The sequence below is a fragment of the Rhincodon typus genome, chromosome 9 (assembly GCF_021869965.1).
Source record: "Rhincodon typus isolate 14 chromosome 9, sRhiTyp1.1, whole genome shotgun sequence".
Classification (NCBI taxonomy): domain Eukaryota; kingdom Metazoa; phylum Chordata; class Chondrichthyes; order Orectolobiformes; family Rhincodontidae; genus Rhincodon; species Rhincodon typus.
The window spans coordinates 83,968,453-83,993,317 of NC_063340.1; the positions used below are offsets into that span (position 1 = coordinate 83,968,453).

General features: G+C 41.8%; 1 protein-coding gene across 1 annotated transcript; it reads right to left on the bottom strand.

Moving 5' to 3' along the window:
* Positions 1-439: 439 nt before the first annotated feature.
* LOC109914327 (homeobox-containing protein 1-like) lies at positions 440-24,211 on the bottom strand. The gene is made up of 6 exons (XM_048601377.1): positions 23,930-24,211; positions 5,316-5,789; positions 4,458-4,543; positions 3,025-3,135; positions 1,283-1,436; positions 440-542 (listed from the first exon to the last, which is right to left on the bottom strand). Exons 2-6 carry the CDS (start codon positions 5,777-5,779, stop codon positions 440-442), a joined length of 918 nt encoding a protein of 305 aa, XP_048457334.1. The 5' UTR covers positions 5,780-5,789; positions 23,930-24,211.
* Between the last annotated feature and the right edge of the window lie 654 nt (positions 24,212-24,865).

Below are 24,865 nucleotides of genomic sequence, written 5' to 3' on the forward strand. Positions count from 1 at the left end.
ACGTTAACTCTGTTTTCTCCTTCACAGATGCTGCCAGACCTGCTGAGCTTTTCCAGCAACTTTGTTTTTGTTCCTGATTTACAGCATCCGCACTTCTTTTGGTTTTTATTTAGAAATGTCTCAGTACTAATTTCTGACTTTGAGATGTTGATAAATATTGGCCAGGAGAGAGGATAACTCTTGTTTGAAGAGATGGCCATGGACCTTTATGTCTGCCCGAGAGCACTGGGTTGGTGGATAAGATCAGTTTAATCTCTCTGAACAGAGACAACTCTGACACTGTAGCACTTAGTACGTGCTGGAGTATCAAACAGAGAATTTGTGTTTAAATCTCTGGAGTGGGATATGAACCCAGAACCTTTCGAGTCAGACTGACAACAGCAAAACCTGAGCCCTAAGTGACATTAATTCTAAGGTCCAAATCATCATCATCATCATCTTAAACACACTGCTCTGTACCTGGTTTCTGTATGACTGCATTACAAGCATTTGAAATCTCCTCTCTCTTAGCTTCATCTGGGTATTGGTTATCATTGAAGTAACTGAATAAAGGAAAGAAGGTTACAGTTACATAATAATATTACAGCTACATAATAATATTACAGCTAGATTTTACTCAATATGCTTTAAATTTCAGATGTGTATTTCTTTACTGTGCAACTACTGCAGTTCCCGTGATGCACCTTGCTCCTGTCACTCAGAGAACCTGCTTCACCAAGAATCAGCTGAATGTTTGAGTACCAGAAACTGTGACACTGCAGCAGGGGAACTGGGGAACAGGGGAACAGTGCAAATTAATGGGCTATTCTGTAGTTTGTGTACAACACAAATGAAATGAGGAGCTGGCTGTGAGAGGAACAATGGGAATTTAGTGAAGTTTACCTGCAGTATGAATAGTTACGCTGGGCCTCATTTTAAAGCACATCACCACTCAAAATAGATTTGACAGCATTCAATGCCATCATTCCAATATTATCAGGGGTAGTGCACGGGAAAGATTCAGCTAAGTAGCTGTGCTACATTCAGCATTGAAACCTCTGACATCAGCACAGACCCATATCACAATCGAGTGTAGACCACCACATTTGTACAGCTACTGATGGATAAATGCTCTCAGAACTTCTGCTGTCAAAACCCTTAGGGTGTGTTTGCACTCAGACTGCAGCAACTGAAGTGTTTAATATCAAACTCACACACCATCATTATGCATCACGCGCACGTGAATGTGTATTAATGCAACGATAATGACAACGAAACAAGGATCTTGGGCAGCAGCAGGTACCTTTCCATGACAGTTAGGCACTCCTTCCGCCAGGTGAATCGGCTGCCCCTTCGGAGACGGAAGTTGCCCGATGTGGCACCAACGGGTGGTGTTGATTGTTTCCACTCTGGTTCCTCCGTGGTGGATGAGGCTGGCCTCATGTTTAGGGTAGCTCCTCCAAACAAGAAAAGGAAAGACACTCAACAATCAAAATATCAGCTCAAAGGACTGATTTTTTTTTTGAGCAACGAGTCTCTCATTCCCTTCGTTGGCTGAAATTTGTAAAACATTCTCATCTTTACCTTTGACATTTCAGTTGTGGGTTCTAGCCTGGATCTATACTTCTATAAAATGCAAAATAACCATCCTCTACAAGTCAGCCAATTGAAGGCATACTCAAAGCCAAGAAATTTTCATGGTTGCAGGATTAAGGCAAACTTTATTTCAAATTGCCCATCTTCCATTTTAATGCACTGATTCCCAGGTGCCCAAAATTTGAACTTTTCACTTTTAAAGCTTTTCTTTCCTGCTATAACCCAAAATCTTCAAACCCAAGCTTGTTATCACATTGTCACTACTTCTGACCCTTTCTTTTCTTTTTCAGTCTTGGAGGGGTCTGTATCTCAACTCTGCCTTATTGTCACAAAAAGGAAAACTGAAATCAAATACCAATCAGGATTATTTGTTGGACAGATGTGGGTGTTATTGGCTAGACCACCATTTATTGACTAGGCCACCATTTATTGACTATTCCTAATTGCCCTGGGGCTGATGGCAGTGGTGACCTGCCTTCTTGAACCTCAGCAGTCCTTGTGATGTAGGGTCACACTTAGTTAGGGTGGGTGTTCCAGGATTTTGACCGAGTGATAAAACATTGATTTAGTTCCATGTTAGGATAGTATGCAGCTTAGAGGGGAACTTGCAGGTGGTGGTGTTCCCATTCAATTGTTGTACTTGTCCTTCCAGGTGGTAGTCGTCACAGGTTTGGAAAGTGCTGTTGAAGGAACATTACTGAATTATTGCAGTACATCTTGCAGATGGTCCAGTTTGCTGCCACTGTGCATAGGTGGTGGAGGGAGTGAATATTAAAGGTGGTGGATGGGATACCAATCAAGCACAGTGCTTTGTCCTGGTTGGTGTCAACCTTCGAGAGTTTTGCTACAGCAACACAGGCATTAAGGAAAATATGAGCCAAGCTTCTGGCTTCGGAATTCCTGACCTCTAACCTATTTATGTAACTTCAACATTTATAGGTTGTCCCACTTCAGTTTCTGATCAATGGAAGCCAACATCCTCCCAAGATGTTGATAGTGGGCAATTCAGGGATAGTAATGCCATTGAACATCAAGGGGTAATGGGTAAATTCTCTTTTGTTGGAGACAGTCATTGCCTATCAATTGCATGCATGACAGTTTCTTGAAAATTATTAGCCCAAGCCTGGACGTTTACCAGGTCTTGCTGCATGGGTACATTTGGGTTAATTCAACTCTCATGGCTGGAGTTTCTAGCATCAATTTGACAACTGTCTGTAGCCATTGATCTTTTGTCTGCAAAATCTGTAACTGTGTTCCCGTGGTAAAATCTCAACTGAGCATTGTTAACAGCCTCTTCACCCTGCAACCAAATATCCACTGCATTTGACTACACCCGGGAGATAGGGCTCTGCCGAGAGCCCCAGTTCAGACCTGGTCTGAGACCACAGAGTGTTGGCAATACAGAATTGGCAACAGAGTGTTTAGAAGTAAACTTGAGTTATCCAATACCTGGATTCATCTTCTCCAGGAGGTACCATCTGTATAAAGTCCGCTTCTTGGGTTCACTCATGTCAAGTCCTTGCTGCAAGAGCCACTGGGAAATGAAGCTTCGACTCATGCCTGCAACCACAGAAAAGTTGCCACGCAGTTAATGCTTTGCACACTTGGACCACTGGCTGGCTTTTTTTTCCTTGAAGTGAATTTGGTTCCTTCTCTCTCATCCAGGAATAGTCCCATGGGACCCATGACAGCACTTTGGCACCTCAGCTGAGTAACCATTGCTGTTGATTCCCAACCACTGTATGGACCTATATAAGAACTGTTACAGACAGGTTTGAGCTTGGCTGTGAAGCTGTCTCATCATCCAGCTGGACTTGGCTGAAAGGAAAACGGAGCGAAAGGGAAGGTCCATTCTTCCTTTCCTCCAGCCAGAGATCAGGTGCTGTTGGAGCTAACTTGAAGTTCCCAAAGCAAAAAGGATGACATATTTCTTGGACAAATGAATCCAAGAACTCCACAGCCACCTGATCTGGGCAGGAATTACTCAGTTATGGTTGAGGTTGGGTTCCAAAGAGTGAATTCAAACAGAAAAGTTAATTTACATGGTGCTATATCACAAAATATTTCACCAATTTGTCAAGTTGATTGATTGATTTGATTTATTGTCACATGTATCCAAGTACAGTGAACAAAGCACTAAAGTACACGTGACAATAAATCAAATCAATCAACTTAACAAATTGGTTCCCGAGTGCAGTGGCTACTGTCATTTAGGAAAATGTAACAGCTATTTTGACACCAGCAACATCCAACAAACAGCAACGAGATGGAAGACAAATTAACTTGTGAGTGCACGGCAAAACAAATATTTTGAAAATTGTCAGCTGTGAAGCACTTTTGGATATATAAAATAAAGTTTGTTTCTCTGTCCTGCCAGTATGGTCTTTCAGTTGCTACATTTAGACAACATCCACCCATGATGGCACCATCCTCTCGTCATGTGGCCGCAAATATAAAGGGAGTTTTAAATTTTTAACTTGACCTCTAAGGAAGTTCTCAGCAGAAATGTAGCTGCAGTGCTAATAAACTTCTTAGCAACTCCTGGAACAGGAAGGACACACCCCACCCGAAGTAATGGACTTTCTTCATTCTCATGCTGGTTTCACTGTTTGGATTCATTTCACTCTTCACCACTTGCTCCTTTTCTGCTGGTGTTAACTGGACAAAGCAAGAAGGTCGAGCTTTTGCTTTGAAAAAGCTTGGCATAAAGTTACAACTAACCTAGAAGGTCCATGTGAATTAGGAAGTTTTACATACATTTTCAAAGACCCAACAGGTTTACAGTACAACAAACTGGCTGCACAATTCAGAAGAGTTTTGAGTATTTTTCTTTGTAAAAAGCACGTCAATCTCAAGCACAGGTTGGCTAGCTGCCTCCTCACCTGTGACCTGGCCCACGATAGTCTGGGAAATCATCCGATTAGAAAGAAAGCTCTTTATCTCTTCTTTAACAGCAGTGCTGTCCCTCCTACAGAATGTAAACAAAAGGAGGGAAAAAATAACATTAAAGGTTTCTATGTAACGTTTCAAAGTTTTGGAGAGTGAATTTCTTTCCATCTCCGTTTCCAAGTAATGAGTGGGTTGGTCGATTAATGCATTAAAACAGAACTACCTTATTATGAGTAAGAGATATGCCACCCTGTAAAGACTCTAAGTTTGTAACAGTGAGGAGTACCCCACTCTCAAATCCTGCTTTTGCCTTCAAAATTCTGTTTTTAAACACAGCCATTTGGTTGGCTTGTTTTAGTGCCTGTCAGGCTTTTTAGCATTTCAGCATTACGTAACTGTCCCACAAACACTGGGAGATGTGCCAATGATAAAACCATTCAAATACCAGCCAAATCTCAGAGGACGGAATCAACTGTCCTGCTGCACATTTAAGTAGAGCTGTACACATCCACTGCACTGGAACCCCAATAACGGTGCTACACAGAAACAGGAAGAGGCTGCTCAGCCCCTTCGAGCTTAAATCAAGGTGGCTCTGTATCTAAGTTCCACATGCCCCTATCATCAGCCACTAAAATCTATTGCTATAAGATTTAAAACAAAAATGCTGGTTACCTTCCTAGTTTTGAATATATTACATCACGCCATAGATGGGGCTCCTGAACTACACCAGGCGCTGCTCAACACAGAGTTGGCTAACATGAGACAGGTCATTATTCTACAAAAGATGGAAAGCTGCCTTTGGTGACTTAAACCTCAACAGTAAAAATAACTGAATAGTCATTTCAACCAACCTCATAAGCTCTTCAACCCTTTCTTCCAGGTCTGTCTCTTCTTCCATGGCATGGAAATTTCCAGTCCTCTGGCTACTGGTTGTGTGGAAACGGTTAGGTGACAGCCTGCCATTGGCCACTGGCAGTTTCTCGTTGCTGTAGCTCTCCCGCCCATTCAGGTTAGTACTGCACGGTGGTGGTGAGGTGTCATAGCTGTTACTCGGAGATGGCGATGCGCCACTGTACTGTGTCTGTGTCGCGGCTGTGACTGTCGAGGATGAAGCAGGGACGTTGTTACTGTTGCTGTGGGAACTGTTGTTGTAGCTGTGCCGTTTGCCAAATTTCTCAGAGTGCTCTTGGTCAAGTCGGTCCAAGGTCTCCAGCGCGTGGATTATGTCACGTTTTGTCATCCCGCTCCTCCGAAGTCGCTGCAGCAAGTCAATCTGTTCGATTGTAAACCTGGGCTCATCTGTGTAGTGTGACATTGTGTTACTGCTAAATGGGGCATAGGAAAAAGGCATTAAACCCCCAATGAGGAACAGACAGATCAAAGTCAATTACCTCCTGTTTGGTAACCGTTATCCCACCTTTCTTTTAATGCCATTATGAAGTGGTTCAATTAATTCTAACAATCCAATATCATCAATGCCCTGGGGTTATCGTTGAGTTTATCTAGATACAGTTTTGACATACAATGAAAAGGGGAAAACTAAATAAATAAATAAATCAAAATTGGCACCCAAGTATGTGCGTGTCACCATAGTTGCGCACACTGTTTATGAATTAATTCATTATTTCAAATTTCTTCCACTGAATGACAGCCCTGTCACCAGCAATCCACTGAATTGTTACAACACAGTCTTAACATGACAAGTTCTGAAAGTCAAAATGCTAAACTGGTGTTTTGCAGTATTCATATGGATATAATGCAAGCTTTTCCCTGCATTCAAATCCTAGCGATTATTATTCACAATGCTAGCCAAGAAAGTCCTACTCAAATATTTATTTCATTTAAAGACATCATCTACAACGGAAAAGACAACTTCTTCAGTTTGGCAACTGAAACAAGAAAGGGGCCACTAAATCAGCCCAAATTTCCAAGTCCCCTTGTCAGGATTGTCATCACGATAATAATTCACTTCACGTCACATCATTTGCTACCAGCTTCATCCTTCTTTCTGATATGTGAGACTGAAACACTCAATGTCATAACCTCTATCATTCCTGACCACAAGATAAGCTTTTTCATCACAAAACCGCACCAGACCAAGATTGTTATGGAGGTGGAAATGGACAATCACCCAACTTCCCTCCTGACTCAGCTCTTCTGCTGAAACACTTGTTTATATATTTGATACCTCAAGCCTTGGGCATTTTAATTAACTCTGACTATCCTGTGCATTCACTCCTCCAAGACTTTAAAAGGTCATCAAAAAAATTTTGTCACCTAGCCCTAACTTGTAAAATCTCATTCACCCATCTCACCTGAGCTCTATGGCCTACACTGGCACATGCTCATCAGTGACACAATTTTGACATGTGTATCCCTGGTTTCAAATCTTTAAATGGCCTTCAACCACTCCACACTTTTCCCGATCTAAGTAACTTCCTCCAACACTCCAAAATCTATGCTTCTCCAATTCTGGTTTCATGAACGTTACTAATATTAATGCTTTGCCACTGCAGACAAGCCATCAGTTACCTTCACCCTAAGCTGCAGAATTCCCTCCCAAGACCTCTGTGTCCATCACTCACTTTCCTCCTTTGTGATCCTTAATTGATTGTCATGTTTTGTTTTATAATCACTTTGCAAAGGAACATGGGATGTTTTATTACAAACAATATAGAGTCATAAAGTCATACAGCACAGAAACAGGCCTTTTGGCCCACCATGTCTACGCTGACCAACAAACACCAAACTAAACTAATCCCATTTACCTGCACTTGGTGCAAAGTGTGCTTTATCCCAGCATTTTAAGTACTCGTCCAGATGCTTAAGTGTTGCAAGACTACCTGCCTCCAACACCTTCTCAGACAACATGTTCCATACATTAACCATCCTCTGGGTGAAAAAGAATTTTCGCAGATGTCCTCTAAATCACTTACTACTCACCTTAAACTTCTGCCCTCTTGTTTTAGATACATCTACCATGGGGAAGACATTCTCATGATCTATTCTCTCTATGCCCATCAATTTTGTATACCTCAATCAGATCCCCCTTTCAGTCTCCTCTGCTCCAAGGAAACCAAACCCAGTCTATCTAGTCTCTCTTCATAACTGAAACTTTTCATCACAGGCAACATCCTGGTGAATCTCCTCTGCACCATCTCCAATGCAATCACATCCTTCTGAGAGTATGGCAACCAAAAGTGCACAAGGCCTAAACAACGCTTTATAAAGTTCTAACACGAGCTCCTTGCTCCTACATTCTATATCCTGACTAATGGAGGCAACCATCTCATATGCCATCTCCACCGCCCTGTACACATATGCTGATAGCTTCTATGGTTTTTTCCTCTCAATTCTCCCAAAGGAACCAACAATCATTGCATATATCCTTCCCTTTTTAGACCTCCCAAAATGCATCACCTCAAACCTACTGGTATCAAATTCCATCTGCCATCGCTCTGTCCAATTTTCCGGCTGACCACTTTTAGACTGTAGCCTCACACCACTCACTTCACTATCAACAGCACTCCCAATTTTCGTGTCATCTGCAAATTTACTAATTAAACCTTCTACATTCACATCTAAGTTGTTAACATACATAACAAACAGCAAAGTCCCAGCACTGAATCCTGTGGTATGCTGCTGCTCACAGGCTTCCAAGTACTAAAACAACACTCCATCATCCTTTGCCTCTTATCTGTTAGCCAATTTTCAAATCCAGTTTACCAGCTTACTTTGGATCCAATGGGCTCTTAACTTTCAGACCGGTCTTCCATGTGGGACCTTGTTGAAGGCCTTACTGAAGTCCACGTAAACCACATCAACTACACTACCCTCATCAATATATTTGGTATATTTAACATCAATGTATAAATCATGCTATATTAAAACAAGATTGTTGTTAAATCTATCCATATTGACGACATTTTTTTCTGTGCATAGAGACAACCATTCTGAAAAGGAGTCACTGGACTTCAAATGTTAGCTCGGTTGCTCTTTCCACAGATGCTACCAGACCTGCTAGGTTTCTCTGGCATTTTGTTTTTATTTCTGATCTCCAGCATTCACAATACTTTGCTTTTATTTGTGACAACACAGCTATTTATTATGTTGAGGGACTGTTAGACCCAATCCGCGGAATGATGAGTTCTGTATACAAAGTTCATACAGGGAATTTGATCTGATAGCATTTCCCCATAATTGAACACAGCAATTATAACATGGAGATAGTAACAACTGCCGATGCTGGAGTCAGAGGTAACACAGTGTGGAGCTGAAGGAACACAACAGGCCAGGCAGCATCAGAGGAGCAGGAAAGTTGACATTTTGGGTCGGGACCCTTCTTCAGAAATGGGGGAGGGAGAAGGGAGCTGGGAAATAAAGAGAGGAGGGGTGGGGCTGGGGAAGGTTGGTAGGATGGTGATAGGTCAGTGCAGGTAGAGAATGGTGAGGATTGGCCAGTGAGGTGGGAGGAGTGGATAGGTGGGAGAGAAGATGGACAGATTGTGTCAAGTCAAGGATACAGGGATGAGGCCGGGGTGGGGAGATTTTGAAACTGGTAAAGTCCACATTGAGACCATTGGGCTGTAAGCTCCCAAGGCGAAATATGAAGTGTGCTCCTCCAATTTTCAGGTGGCGTCATTGTGACACTGGAGGCGGCCCAGGATGGACGTCGTCCAGGGAGTGGGAGGTGGAGTTGAAATGGTTCGTGACAGAAAGGTGTTGACGTTTGTCGCAAACAGAGCGCAGGTGCTCTACAAACAGGTCTCCAAGCCTCTGCTTGTTCTCACCGATGTAGAGGCCGCCACATTGGGAGCAGCGGATGCAATAGACCACATTGACAGATGTGGAGGTGAACCTCTGTCTGATTGAAAGGTTTGTTTGGTTCCTTGGATGGAGGTGAGGGGGGGGGTGTAGCACTTCCTGCAGTTGCAGGGATAGGTGGCGGGGTGGTGGGGCTAGTGGGGAGTGTGGAGCGAACGAGGGAGTTGTGGACAGAACGGTCCCTATGGAACGCAGAAAGAGGGGGGGGGGGGGGTGCAATATATCTTTGGTTGCGGGGTTAGATTGCAGGTGGCCAAAGTGGTGGAGAATGATATGTTGAATACGGAGGTTAGTGGGGTCATTCTGTCTTTGTTTTCGTTGCAGGGAGGGGATGCGAGGGCCAAGGTGCGGGAAACACAAGAGATGCGTTCAAGAGCACTTTCGCCCACCAAAGGGGGTAAGTTGCGGTCCTTGAAGTAAGAGGACATCTGGGATGTTCGGGAGTGGAACACCCCATCTTGGGAGCAGATACGGCAGAGGTGAAGAAATTGGGAGTAAGGGATTGCATTCTTGCAGGAAAGTGGGTGTGAGGAGGTGTAGTCGAGGTAGCTGTGGGAGTCGGTGGGCTTGAAATAGATGTCGGTTTCGAGACGGTCACCAGAGATGGAGACAGAGGGGTCCAGGAAGGAGACAGAAGTATCAGATGATCCAGGTGAACTTGAGGTTAGGGTGAAAGGTATTCGTAAAGTTGATGAATTGTTCAAGCTCCTCGTGGGACCACGAGGCAGTGCCGATAGTCATCGATGTAGCGGAGGAAGAGGTGGGAGATAGTGCCAGTGTAGCTGCGAAAGAGGGACTATTCCACGTATCCTACGAAGAGGCAGGCATAGCTTGGGCCCATGTGGGTTCCCATGGCCTTAGTCTGTAGGAAGTAGGAGGAGTTGAAGCAGTAGTTGTGGAAACAGGCCCTTCGGCCCAACAAGTCCACGCCGACTGTCACAGCATCCCACCCAGACCCATCCCCATATAACCCACCTAATCTACACATCCCTGAACACTACAGGCAATTTAGCATGGCCAATCCACCTAGCCTGCACATCTTTGGACTGTGTGAGGAAACCCATGCAGACATGGGAGAATGTGCAAACTCCACACAGACAGTTGCCCGAGAGTGGAATCGAACCCAGGCCCCTGGCGCTGTGAGGCAGCAGTGCTAACCACTGAGCCACTGTGCTGCCCTCACATACATGTACCGAGAGGTTACAACATGGAAACAGACCATTCTGCCCTACCAGGCCATGTCAGTACAATCTTCTGACGAGCAAATAGTCCAAGCTCATTGTCATTCATCCATTTTATCCAAGCTGATTTTGAGTTTCAGGGTCAGTGGTCGAGGCAGAAACCAGATTACACAGCCTCATAATTCGCAGCATAAAGACATATCTCTTGTCCTCTGTTCTATATTGCTTGAATTTAATCTTTGCTCCAAACCCCTCAACTACAGCCTAAACACTAATAACCACTTACAGATGATGTGTTAAAGACCAAGTTTTTCAAATTGTCTATTTATATATCCTCATAACATGCAGAAATGTAGTAAATCTGCACTGTATCCGAACATTCTTTCTATGATTTAAAGCCAAATACTGCACATGGTATTTTAACCAAGGTTTTCATTTTTGTTAAAGCTCATCTTCACTGGTATTCTATATCATGATAAACTCCATTCCTTTTCAAAAACAAACTGCTTCCCTAACTTTAACATTCTATGAAGCCAAAACAGCAAAATCTCTAGCTCTTCCACAGCACCCACGTGCTGAAGTCCACATGCACGACAGTACTTGCATGTTTGTTACATCCTGAAAGAACTACCAAGTTTGTCAACCTCAGTCATTGCTTTTGGAAGCTGTGCTGATTACTTCAATTTCACTTTTAGATAAGTGGCAGTTTTATCCTTAGAGACACTAACATCTTCCTGAACAGCTCTGTAATTAACCACATCGATACTCTTCCTAAAAAAAATGCATACAACACTAGCAACTCGCTAGTCTTTCAACATACTAGTACCAGTTCTATGGGTTCTGTAATTTCCTCCTTTAGAATATTAGGGTGTATTCCATCTAGTCCTGCAAAGTTTGCTCACTTTAACCAACTAAACAAAGGGCTCATTGGTGCAATGGTACTGCCAGAAACATTTGAACCTCTGGTCAGAAGGTCCAGGTTCAAGTCCCACCGGACATGCCGCATTATATATCTGAACAGGTTAATTAAAAATATCTATCTTTCTCTTCATCCTCTTTGATATCATTCAGTTTACTCTCAACCATCTAAAAATCAAATCAATTGGCACTTCAAGTTCCAAAGAACAGTCAAAATTGATTTGAAATGTTGCTCTCCCCACTGCTTGCAGAACTGAGAAATTCCAGTACTACTTTTAATTTCAGATTTCCATCGTGCACAATATCTTGTTTTTATTTCTGGATTCACTTTCTCCTTACTAAGACCAATGCATGTTACTTAACTACTTCACTTATTTTCGTGATAATGAGCAAATTACAAATCCTGACCTTTCGGAGCTTCCGCCTCTAATTCTCTTGGTACTGTGTCCTTGTCTTTCCATTAGGCCATAAGATGTACAAGCAGAATTAGGTCATAGAGCCCATCACATCTGCTCCACCGTTTGATCATGAGTAATATCTTTCTCAACCTCAATCTCCTATCTTCTCCCCGTAACCCTTAATCCCCTACTAGTCAAGAATCTCTGTCTTAAATACACTTAAATCACTCAGCCTCCTCAGTCTTCTGCAGTAATAAATTCCACAGATTAACCATCCTCTGGCTGAAGAAACTCCTCCTCATCAGTTCTAAAGGGTCAACCCTTCACTCCAAGGCTGTGCCCTCAGGTCCTCGTCTCTCCTCCTACTAGTAGAGGTATCTTCATGTCTACTCTCTCCAGGCCCCTCAGTATTCTGTAAGTTTAATTGAGATCCTCCCCTCATCCTTCTAGACTCCAAGTACAGACCTAGAGTCCTCAACTTCTCCTCGTATGACCAGCCCTTCATTCCTGGAAACATTACAAACCTCCTGTGGACCCCTTCCAATGCCAGCACATCCTTCCTTAGATATGGGGCCCAAAATTACTCTCATTCTAAATTCTGTCTGACTAGAGCCTTATACAGTTTCAGCAGTACATCTCTGCTCTTATATTCCAGCCCTCTTGAAATGAACGCATTTTCTTCCTCATTGCCAAGTGCACCTGCATGTTAATCATAAGAGAATACTGAACTCAGACTCCCAAGTCCTTTTCCCAAGATGATCAGAGGATTAGATAGGGTGGACAGTGAGAGCCTTTTTCCTCTTTAAATTTTAAATTTTAAGCTTTAAATTGAGGGGTGATAGATATAGGACAGATGTCAGAGGTAGGTTCTTTACTCAGAGAGAAGTAAGGGCGTGGAATGCCCTGCCTGCAACAGTAGTAGACTCGCCAACTTTAAGGGCATTTAAATGGTCATTGGATAAACATATGGATGATAATGGAATAGTGTAGGTTAGATGGGCTTCAGATTGTTGCACCGACCTGTGAAACCATCGAGGGCCGAAGGGCCTGTACTGCGCTGTAATGTTCTATGTTCTATTTAGAAAATAGTCTCCACCTCTATTCTTCCGCATGTAACATCACACTTTTCAATATTTTATTCCATCTGCCAATTTTTTGCCCACTCTTAGCCTGTCCAAGTCCTTCTGTGGCATTCACGCTTCCTCAACACTGTTTCTCTATACATCTTTGTGTCATCTGCAAACTTAGCAAGAATGCCCTCGTTTCTTTCATCCAGATCATTAACGCGTAATGTGAAAAGATGTAGTCCCAACAATGACTTCTGCAGAACTCCATAGTCACTGGCTGCCATCCTGAAAAAAGACCCCTTTATCCCCATTCTAGTCTTTTGCCAGTCAGACAATCCTCTATCTGTGCTAGTACACTGCCCTTAATACTACAGGTTCTTAGCAGCCTCTTGTGCAATACCTTGTCAAAGGCCTTCTGGAAATCCAAAATAATCACGTCCCCTGGCTCTCCTTTGTCTAACTTGCTCATTACCTCCTCAAAGAATTCTAACAGGCATGATTCTCCCCTTTACGAAGCCGTGCTGACTCTGCCCTATTTTACCATGCACTTCCAAGTACCTTGCAATCTCATCCTTAATAATGAACTCTAAAATCTTACCAATGACCGAGGTCAGATTTATCATTTCCCACCTTCTGCCTCCAGCCAATCTTAAACAGGGGTGTTATATTAGCCATTACCCAGACCTCTTGGACCCTACCCGACTCCAGTGATTCCTGAAAGATCACCACCAATGCTTCCTCAGCTATCTCCCTCAGAACACTGGCGTATAGTCCATCTGGTCAGGGTGGTTTATCTACCTTCAGACCTTTCAGCTTCCTCAGCACATTCTCCTTTGTGATGGTCCACTACACTCACCTCTGACACCAACTCTCGAAGTTCTGGTACGCTGCTGGTGTCTTCCACTGTGAAAACTGAAAAGTATCTATTCAGTTCCTCTGCACCCTATTACTACTTCTCCAGCCTCATTTTCCAGCAGTCCAATATCCACTCTTGCCTCTCTCTTACTTTTTATACATCTAAAGAAGCTCTTGCAATCTTCTTTAATGTTACCAGCTGGTTTACTGTCATTTTATCTTCTCCCCCAACTATTTTGTTTAGTAATTTCTGTTTTTTTTTAAAATACAGGTTTCCCAATCTTCTAACATTCCATTTATCTTCAACACAATTGTCCTTGACTTTCCTTGACAGCCACGGTTGTCTCATTCTCCCATTAGGATTTTTCTTCTACCTTGGGGTGAATTTCTGCCATGCCTTCAGAATTACCCCCAGAAACTCCTGCCGCTGTTGCTCCACGCTCTCTTCCCTGCTAGGCTCTCCTTCCAATCAACTCCATGCAGTGGAGGCAATGGCCTAGTAGTATTATCACTGTACTGTTAATCCAGAGACCCAGATAATGTTCTGGGGACCCAGGTTCCAATCACGCCACGGCCGACGGCGGAATTTAAATTCAATTTTAAAAAAATTCTGGAATTAAGACTCTAATGATATCCATGGACTCTGTCGATTTTCGGAAAAACCCACCTGGTTCACTAATGTCCTTTAGGGAAGGAAACCGCCATCCTTACCCGGTCTGGCCTACATGTGTCTCCAGACCCAGAGCAATGTGGCTGACTCTCAACTGCCCTCTGGGCAACTAGGAATGAGCAATAAATGCTGTCTGGTCAGCAATGCCACCCTCATCCTGCGAATATTTAAAGAAGCTCGTCTCTCACGTCTTTGTAGTTACCTTTGTTGAACTGTCATACAGTTACATCCAATTCCAGCTTCTCTCTCTCAAAATGCAGGTGAATTCTATTATATTATGGTCACTGCCCCCTCGGGTTTCCTCCACCTTAAGCTCCCTAATCATGTCTGCCTAATTACTTAACACCAAATCCTGAATTTCCTGTTCTCAATTGGGTTCTTCTACAAGCTGCTCCAGAGAAAAAAACACAAAATCTTGTAGACATTCCGTGAAATTCTTTTCTTGGGACCTGCTACCAAACGATTCTCCCAGTTCACCTGCATATTGAAGTCTCCGTGATTATTGTAATAGTGCCTTTCTTATCACCTGATTAATTTTCTGCCCCACATCCTGACTATTGCTCAGGGCTTGTGCATAACTGCCATCAGTGTCTTTTTTTCCCTTTGCGGTTCCTCAATTCTACACACAGATTCCATACCTTGGGACTCTATTTCACTTCTTGCTATCAGTTTAATTTCATTTCTTATTGACAAAGCAACCCATCCCTCTGTTCTTCCAATACGATACGTACCCTTGGATATTTATTTCCCTGCCCTGATGTCCTTGTAGCCACATCTATGTGATACCCACAACATCATACTTTCCAACTTCAATTTGTGCTAGAGGTTCATTTATCTTGTTTCATATACTGTGTGCATTTAAGTACAATATCCTCAGTGCTATGTTGACCACTCCTTCCCACAGTTGTCCCCTTATCTGCAGTTCCTGAAGTTAGACTCCTGAGCCTTTCCATAATATCTGCCCTACATTTGTTCTGGAAACTTTAATAACCTCTCCTGAGTCTCTCCCACTGTGAATCCATTAAGTGTTCACATTCTCCTTTGTTTTTCTTATTATATTATAGCCTCTTTTTCTAATGGTAGCTACGAGCCAATTTGTTCAAACTTCAGCTAGTTTATTCGTCTTTCTATAATCTGCCCCCGCCATACAATCAGATGTTCTAGGTGTTGTACTAATGTTTTCCTTTCTTTTAAATCTTAAGTCATTTCACATGGAGCTGCAATTCTCAAGGTAATCTATTTCTTACCCATACCAAATCTATAGAAACACTCCTGCCTCACAGATGTAGTAACATACTGCTCAAGGAAGGAATCACTTAGAAATTCTGCACAAATTTCTGATATAGCATATCAGGTAGGTGTTTAAAATCTCCTATACTATAGTCCGGTCATTCTTGCCCATTTCTATAGTACAGCTGCCAAGCTTTGTTTGATACTGATGAAAAGAGAGACATGCTGCCAATGCATTTTGTTTTACCTCAATCAGGGACAAATGCAAGAATGTCAAATGATGACAATTTATACAAATCTATTTATACTGCAAGTCAAGTCTGGTCAGCTGAGGCATTTTCATGTTTTATTCCATGTTAAAACATTTTGAAACAGACAATTGGGTAACACTTGATGAACAGTCATGAATGTGCTAACAACAGCATTAACAAACAATTTAAGACAAGTAGCCAAGCTCATAACGGCTCATTTATACTTGCTGAAGCTGAACTTCCACATTGTTCTCAATTTGGAGATCGGCAGTAAGTATCCACACAATAGAGCACTGAAATATAATCTTCAGGACCTCTGTATCTTCCTCAGGATATTTATATATCCTATCCGGACCTGGTACTTTATAACAAGCTCCTCTCATAAAAATAAAGAGTATCTTTCAACTTTAATCTCATTGAATCTGTCCATGTCCGACATCATCCCTCTCTTCGGATGTATTTCCTATTTGACAAGCTTGTAGTGCCATACCAGCTTCTTTGCTTTATTTAATGCTTCTAACCATATTAAATAACAATATATGTTTACTTTTTACCTCCATTCAGATGGTTTACAAGCTCTGTCAGTGCTATTAGGTCCAAGTATGTCTAGAAAATTATTTCTCCCACTTTGCTTCCCTCAATCTATACAATCTTTTAATTGCCTTTTTGTTGCTGTTATTCTCTACAGACCACACTTATTCCTGTGATAGTAGGAACTGCAGATGCTGGAGAATCTGAGATAACAAGGTGTAGAGCTGGATGAACACAGCAGGCTAAGCAGCATCAGAGGAGCAGGAAGGCTGACATTTCGGACCTAGACACTTATTCCTGTTTCTGATGAATGGTCATGAACCATAAACATTTAGTTTGTTTCTCTCTCCAACAGATGCCGTGTGCACTGCTGAGTATTTCCACCGTTTTCTGTTTTCCTTCCTGTACCTATGATATTTTTTGGTCTATCTGTCCTGTGCAAACCTTTCTCCATTCAGTACACAACTCAGGAAGCAGATCGGAGGATTGTCATCTACTTAGTGCTACGCTTTAAAACCTTTACTAATTGGCTGAAACCACTTCTTTACCTTCAGCTTCCACACGGACTCTCCCTCTCCATCTATTCCTGTACAATAACACCTGCACTGCAACACGTCCCTCATTATTGTGCTTCAGAAGCAACAAAATATCCAGGACTTTTGGGCTACGATGACGTATTCTGCCAGCCACTCCAAGTACTGCGTCGTTGTTGTTCAGCTCATACACCTCATTCGACTCTTTTGGTCGATTGGTACCATTGTAATTTATTGGATTGTTCTGCCTAGTCATTTATCCCCACGGAGCTCCAAAACTGTTGGAAAGCATTTCCTTCAATGTATTCCTCTAACCTTTCCGAAAGGCTTTTCTCCTGCTCCTCAGAAAGTCATTCAATTTTACATTGCTCATGCCCTTTCTCTAATCAGTTTATCACTACCATTCATTTGATATATTAAATTGGCCTTTCACACTGAACTGAAAACAGAAGCTAAGCGACAAATAAATTCCAAGTCAGGTGATAGGTGAAATGAGACAAAACTTTTTTGCTAGCTTACTCAGAAAATTCAGAATTACGTCTGCCTTCAACTAACACCTAGGATCCCAGCAGTGTCTCTTTTATTGCTCTACAATATTTTCTAAATAACCTGTTCAAAAGATGTTATTACACACAGCAGGTGTGACCTGTACCTGTACCTCCTGGACTAGAGGTAGGGACACTACCATTGCAGCAGAAGAGCCCCAATGATGCGCTAAGCCATTATTTCTGACATTTCAATGAGCGGTGGCAGGTGGAGCTTGAACAAAGGCCACTGGGCTCAGAGGTAGGGACACTACTACTGTGTCACAAGAGCTAATTAGTGATCAAGGGAGATATTATCAATCAACTGTTCAGCCACGTTATGGTACACCCCTGGTGGCAGGTGGGACTTGAACCCAGACATCCTGGCACACAGAATTAGTGCTCTACGTACTTTTTAAAATTGACCTGTTTAGGTGCATTGTTACACATCGCTAAAGCAGGTGGAGCATTTATGAAGGCCTCCTGCTTCAGAGGTAGAGACCCTAGCACTGCACCAAAAGAGCCCCATTAGTGCTCTTAGATTTTTTTTTCTAACCAATCTTAAATGGATTGGCCATGCTAAATTGCTCGCAGTGTCCAGGAATATGCAGGCTTGGTGGATTAATCATGGGAAATGCAGGGTTACAGGGATAGGGTAGGGGGTTGGGTATGGTTAGGATGCTGTTCAGAGGATCAGTGTGGACTGGATACGCCAAATGGCCTGCTTCCACACTGTTGGGATTCTGATCTGTTCAGAGATGCTATTACACACCTCAGGAGCAGGTGAATCTTGAAACCAAGCCTTCTGATCTAGAGGCAGGGATACTCTGTGGCACGAGAGCACCATTACTGCTGTAGGTAATTATTTAAGCAACGCCCTTCACCCGTATAGCTGAACAACAATTAACACAGGAATGGTGAAAATGGATGCTGAAAATCTGAAATAAAAACAGAAACTGCTGGAAATTTCTAACAAGTCACACAATGCCCTTTGAGGGAGAAACAGAGGTAACATCTCAGGTCAATGGTATTTTATCAGAAAAATCAAAGCTCTATCAAAAGGTCAGTGATCTGAAATAGAGTCACAGAGCATGGAAACACACTCTCCGGGTCCAACTTTTCCACGCTGACCACATTTCCCAATCTGACCTAGTCCCATTTGCCAACATTTGACCGATATCCCTCTAAACTCTTCCTATTCACGTACCCATCCAAGTACCTTTTAAATTTGAAATTGTACCAGCCCCCACCATTTCCTGACAGCTCGTTCCATGCACACACCATCCTCTGCGTGAAAAAGTTACCCTCCTGGTCCTTTTTAAATCTCTCCCCTTAAATCTATGCCCTCTAGTTTTGGACTCCCTTACCCTGGGAAAAAGATCTCAGCTATTCACCCTATCCATGCCCCTCATGATTTTATAAACCTCGGAGGTCACCTCTCAGCCTCCAATGCTCCAGGGAAAAAGCTCAACCTATTCAGCCTCTCCCTATAATTCAAACCCTCCAGTCCCTGTTAACTACTTCTCTGACCAGCATTTTCTAGCTTTAGTGAAAGTGGGTAATTAATTGATTTCAACGTGCACTAGTGATTTCATTTGAAAATTAAATGATTAATGTAGTATCCCTCTTCACCTTCAAATATTTCTTCTCTGAACTTCACTTTCTATTGGTATAGTTATGATGGACAGAGTAAAGATGAATAGTAATTTCACTGGGACAGGACAAGTCCAGCAGTTGATTCTTCAGTGTGTAGGTGCTGAGAGATGTGCATCACATACCCAACAAAAACTCCACAAAAGAGGGTGAAAAGGAAGAAGTCTAATTACAAGGCATCCAACTGTACTTCCAGTGTTTTAAATCACTTTACATAAAATTTGTGGGTTTTTTGCACTGTGATGGTTATATCTACAACAGGTGAGACATTTTAGGTAAAGTTTCACAATTAAAAATAAATGACAAAATGATATTTGACAAGTTGTTTATTGCTACCAAACAGCTGCTAAAAATTCACTGATAACAGGATGGGTTCAGCAGTGATGACCCGACAGGCAAATGGCATAGAGACACTCATTTTCCAAGCTCACAGCTGAAAGATAGCCACTGGACGGAATGCTGGAAGTCAACTGGCAACTACACCTGACAACTAATGTTTTGTTTTGAAAGAGAAAACAGGTCACCAGAAAACCTTCTGGTGTTGAAAACTCCAACCTCTGGATAATAATGAACCTTCTTCGCATTATTCAATATTTTCTAAGAAAGTACTTTCATATCTTAAATGCAAGCAAGGAAATTAATACAGTGTGTGAACAAGTTGAATGGAAGGAGGCTCATGTGCAGTATTGACACTGGCGTAGCCAAGATGTGCAGATGTTTGAAATGTAAACAGGATTCTATTCCTCCTTAGTTGTAATTTTTCCCACAAATTCAGATTTTAAGTAAAATTCCCAATTTAAAATTTAAAATTAAGATCAGATTACCTCAAATTCCAACTACTTAACAATGAAAAAGAGTATGGGCGTAAATCTACAGAAAAAAAAATGTTAGTGTGATAGTCTCAGCTGATGTTACTATTGGGCAAGTCAGGACACAGAACTAAATGTGGCTTCAAAGATCATTATTTTTTTCAAATTTAAAATGGCAGTCTTTCACTGAACCAAACACACAAGGCTATAGATTTTGTTTCACCAATATAACAAGTTTATTACACAAACGTAATCAAATTAAAATAGACCTAACCAAGCTAATATAACAGTTTGAAATACTTCAAAATACACGGCAAAACAAAATCCCATCTTTTCCCCAACACTACCACTGTACAGTTAATCAAAACACCAAAAGATTTTCTCATCCTATAAAACCTCTAAGTTTGACTTAACTTTTTCTCAGTTCTGGTCTTGTGATCTGTAAAGCTGTTTTCTTGAACATTCACACAATTAAGAACTTAAACTTTCTTTAAATAGCCTGCAGGGTTCTAACTAAATACTTGGGGTCTGGATTTTTCACAAAATAAACTCTTTCCCTGAGCTAACTTATTCCCTCACTGATCTGAACAAGGGGATCTAGGAAAAACTATACTTGCATCTGACTTGTGTCAAGTTTCCTTGGACTGCCCAAAAGCTTTCCATTCTTTGGATTTTGCTAAGCTAAAGTCATTCCTTGATTAGTTTACTTTGTGTTTAGGACAAAGTCTTTCAATTTTTTTTCCTGGTCATAATTCTCAACCATGTAAATAAACTTCCCATTAATACTCCAGAGGCTGTTTACAATCATGGTTCTGAAATACTAACCTAGTTAATACTTAAACACTTTCATGAAAATGGACCAACACTCAAATACAACAACGTTTACTCAAGCAAGATTATCAACAGTTTTAAACTATGAAAATATATATACTACCTTTCTTGAAAACTAAGTCTCACACACAACCTTCAGATTTGATGAAAAACATAAAACTCTGCAACAGTTTATCTTAAGTATTTTAGCCAAGTGACATAAATTCAGGAGAAATGGGTAATTCACAGATCGTCCCAAACATTGATCTGTAGCTAAAGTCACTTTGCACACACAAACTAATGGCAGAGATGGCTTGGTGGATCAGTTGCAGCTGGCTTGAATCTCTTTTCTGCAGAAAATGTTGTAAATTCTAAAATGTTCTTTCAGAACCCTCTGTGCATGGTGACAGGCCTTACAGAAGGTTTTCCAATCACATACAGAGGATTTGAGAGACTTCTTTGGTATTATTGTAGGCTGGATGTCGTTATCAAAATATCTTGTTCGTTGCAAATGCAATATTGTTGCTGGTGCAATCTGTCTGTCGCTTTGCATATTTCAAGATATAGATAGATATCTAGACACATCCACTCAATTGTATTATAAATTAATATTTGGTTCATACAACTTCATAAAAAAGGCTAAACACAGGATTCGGCCAACAGCAATGAAAAACATCAAGGATTGATAAACTAAAAGTGGTAACAGCTGTATCTGAAGAAAGATTTCCTTCTTTCCATCTTGGATCATTTCTGCCACCTCAACACAGCTCTCAGGAATCTAGAAGGCCTCATGTTATGATTAAAAGATCAGGGAATTCTCCAGCTGGCTAACCAACATTTCTCTCTCCATGAACAATACAAGTACATTATTAGTCTCACTAGCTCTTTGTGGTCTTGCTGTGCACAAACTAGCCACTGTGCTTGCAGTTAAAACAACAGTGATTACATTTCAAAAGCGTATTAATGTGAAGCATTTTAGGAGAATCTTAATAATGAGATACTGTGTGATGCAAGTTTTGCGTTTTGCCAAAGAATAGTGTACAGATTCCCAACTGAAAGGATACTAGTTGAACTACAATACATGGAAATCCTGAGAACATTGTGGGACTGGATAAGAAGCTGGACAAAAAAAAGATAGGAAACTGTGCATTTGTAAGAGGCATAATGCTACTTGAAGGAAGTAAAAATTGGTTACAGGAATCTTTATCCCCACAGTGTAGTGTTTGTACAAAGGTAGAAGTTATCAGCTTGCTAGATTTCCCTAAAAAAAATGCTTATTGAGAACTGCAAGTAGGGCTTGCAAAAAGTTCATATTTGAGCAAGTAAACAGCAAAAGGAATTTAATGTCAACCAACAAAAAGTTTTCAGCACCTCAGAATGAGCACTTAAAATGCCAGGGCATAATGGGCTATTGACTAAGCATGGGAAATGGGATCGGTATAGTCTGGTGTAGACATGGTGAGTCAAGGGCCTATCTGTATGCTGCATGACTTTAAGACATTGCAAATGTATGCTCTACAGCCAATTTGTACACAGCAAGTTCCCCAAACAAAGGAAGAAAGGTTTTAGGTTTTTGTAATGGTGAGTGATAAAATATTGGCCATGACACTGGAGATAACTTCACTGTCCTTCAAAATAGCACTGAGATGTTTTACACCTACATGAGAGGCAGATGGACCCCAGTATAAAGTCTCAGCCAAACAACAAAGGCCTTAGCCAAAGATTCTCCACACACAAATGGTAATAAATCCACAAATTTATCAAGCACACAAGATTGGAGTTGAAGATATTGTGGAATTGAAGATACAGTTAGCCATCTGTTGGGTGAGTTCAGAAATGAATTCAATGGTCTTTGCTCATCCCTAGCTGTATTTATGTTCTGATTGCTGCCAACAAGAGAAAAATAACCTCAAATCCTTTTCACAAGCTTTGCATTGAGACAAGATACTTCTGCTTAAATCAGCATCAGGCAATTCTGTACTAGTACAAAAGTTTTTTTCTCCCCCCAATGCTTTTCTATCTACAAAATTCCATGCCTGAGCTGTGAACTCAGAATTGTAGTGTATCATAAGAGGAACCATGCAGCGTCAAAACAAAAAAAAACTCTAACGCAGCTTGCTGAAAAGTTGTCTTTTAAATGAGGCAGATCCAATTCTGTCACTCATTCACTCAAGTACTTTCAGGCATTCTAACAAGGCCACATGTGACCACCACTGCTACTCCATTCACAGTCAAGTTTGCACAGCTGCCTCACAATTTAAGAACTCCACTGTATTCAGCTATTGTCTTTGCACAAGTCCCTGATATATGTTAAAAAATGACAGAACATGCATAAAATGTAATCCCATGTGTTTTCCAGCACATTTGAAAATATCTAGTTGTGTTACAACTTCCCATTTATTGGAAACCTAATCCTTTAAAATCTGTGCTTTAACAAACATCCCCATACGCAGCCTTAAATTTACATGAAATAATGATAACAAGCATAGCCTTCATCTAACAAGCTATCCAGGAGCTATGGCTCATACTGTAGCACAAATAAGACAATAGAAACTCCAATTCAAACCATACAATGTAGAAACTCAGAAGTCACAGTTAAAAGAATATTAGGCCACCTATGATCACTACTGTATTTACCTGGCCCTAAACAAGCACAGTAACATGAGTAGATAGCATCCTTCCAGCACAGAAGACTGGGATGACTCAGTTACACATAGTTCCATGTGTTTTGCCTCCATATGGAAACTTGCCCGTAAGTAATCACAACAGTGAGACTGTGTAGAACAAAAAAAACCCATTCGAAACTTGCCTGCGTAACCCTCGAAGGAGCCTTGAAGGAGAATCCTTCCTAAATTCAAAACACCATTGAGACCTAATGCAAAATATCATATCTCACAATTTAAGGAACAGTATGTTCAACAACATTCACTATTTTGATGCACTGCACTCTGGAAACCAAAACCACATTTGCTTGTGCTAACTACGTGTTGCCTTTCTTCTTAGAAATCTCAGCATTTTCCTTGAAATTTGACAGTTCTGGTAACTAGCTGAGTTGATTCTCTGCACAATGAGCACATACACATTAATAGTATTTCTATGAAACAAAACATTCTGTACATTAGCCTGACACAAACAGCTCAGACTTACCAATTACTACCCACAAATTTAAAAAAAATAAACAGCCTCCGTCAAGCATAAATAAAACACTTACCACCTTATCAGCTTCCTCTGCGATTCTTGGAAATAATCTCATCCATTTAAACATAACCAGAGTGCTTTCTCTTACCCAGAAAGGAGCTGGCTGTTTCATTTATATTTTTAAATTTTCTTTCTTTTAAAAAAAGAAAAAGACCACGCGAGAAACTTTCTTAAATCTGCACTTCAGGAGTGGGTCTCAGCGCCTTTGTCTGCCTCAGACCCGCCATGATTAACAACATCAAACTCCCACAGCGAGAAGAGGCGGGGGGCCCAGTTCTCCGTCCGTCCGTCCCTCCCTCATCCCCGCCCTCCATCTCTTGCTCAGGGGTGCGCAGGTGCGCTCGCGCGGAACGCCGGGACATGTAGTCTCCGTACACCAAACCCCCTCAACACGAGATTGTAGGAACTGCCGATGCTGGAGAATCTGAGATAACAAGGTGTAGAGCTGGACGAACACAGCAGGCCAAGCAGCATCAGAGGAGCAGGAAAGCTGACGCTTCGGGCCTAGACCCTTCTTCAGAAAAAAAACCTTTCTGAAGGGTCTCGACCCGAAACGTCAGCTTTCCGGCCCCTCAACACGAGCCGCCTGATCGGCGCTCGGACTACAGTTCCCAGCCTGCCCTGCGACCTGGACCCATGGGCGGCGCACGCGCGTTCCCCAGATACGACGACGATAACGACAACGACGGTTGCACCTTCCTCTCCTCGAACTCTGACATTTCACCTCCTGGCGCGTGGGGATAGAAGGTGAAAGAGTGCGAGGAGGGTGGAAGGATAGGTTGTCCATGGAAACGGTTTGTGCTGTTTGAAAGGGAAGATGAAGCTGGTGAGGATTTTTTTCATTATGTATTTCAACCCATCTTACTTATAGTAGGAAGTGTGCTTATTGTGTATTCATGGCGAACGCAGGTCGAGTCAAATCAATCCAAGAGGGATCAAAAGGGTCTGC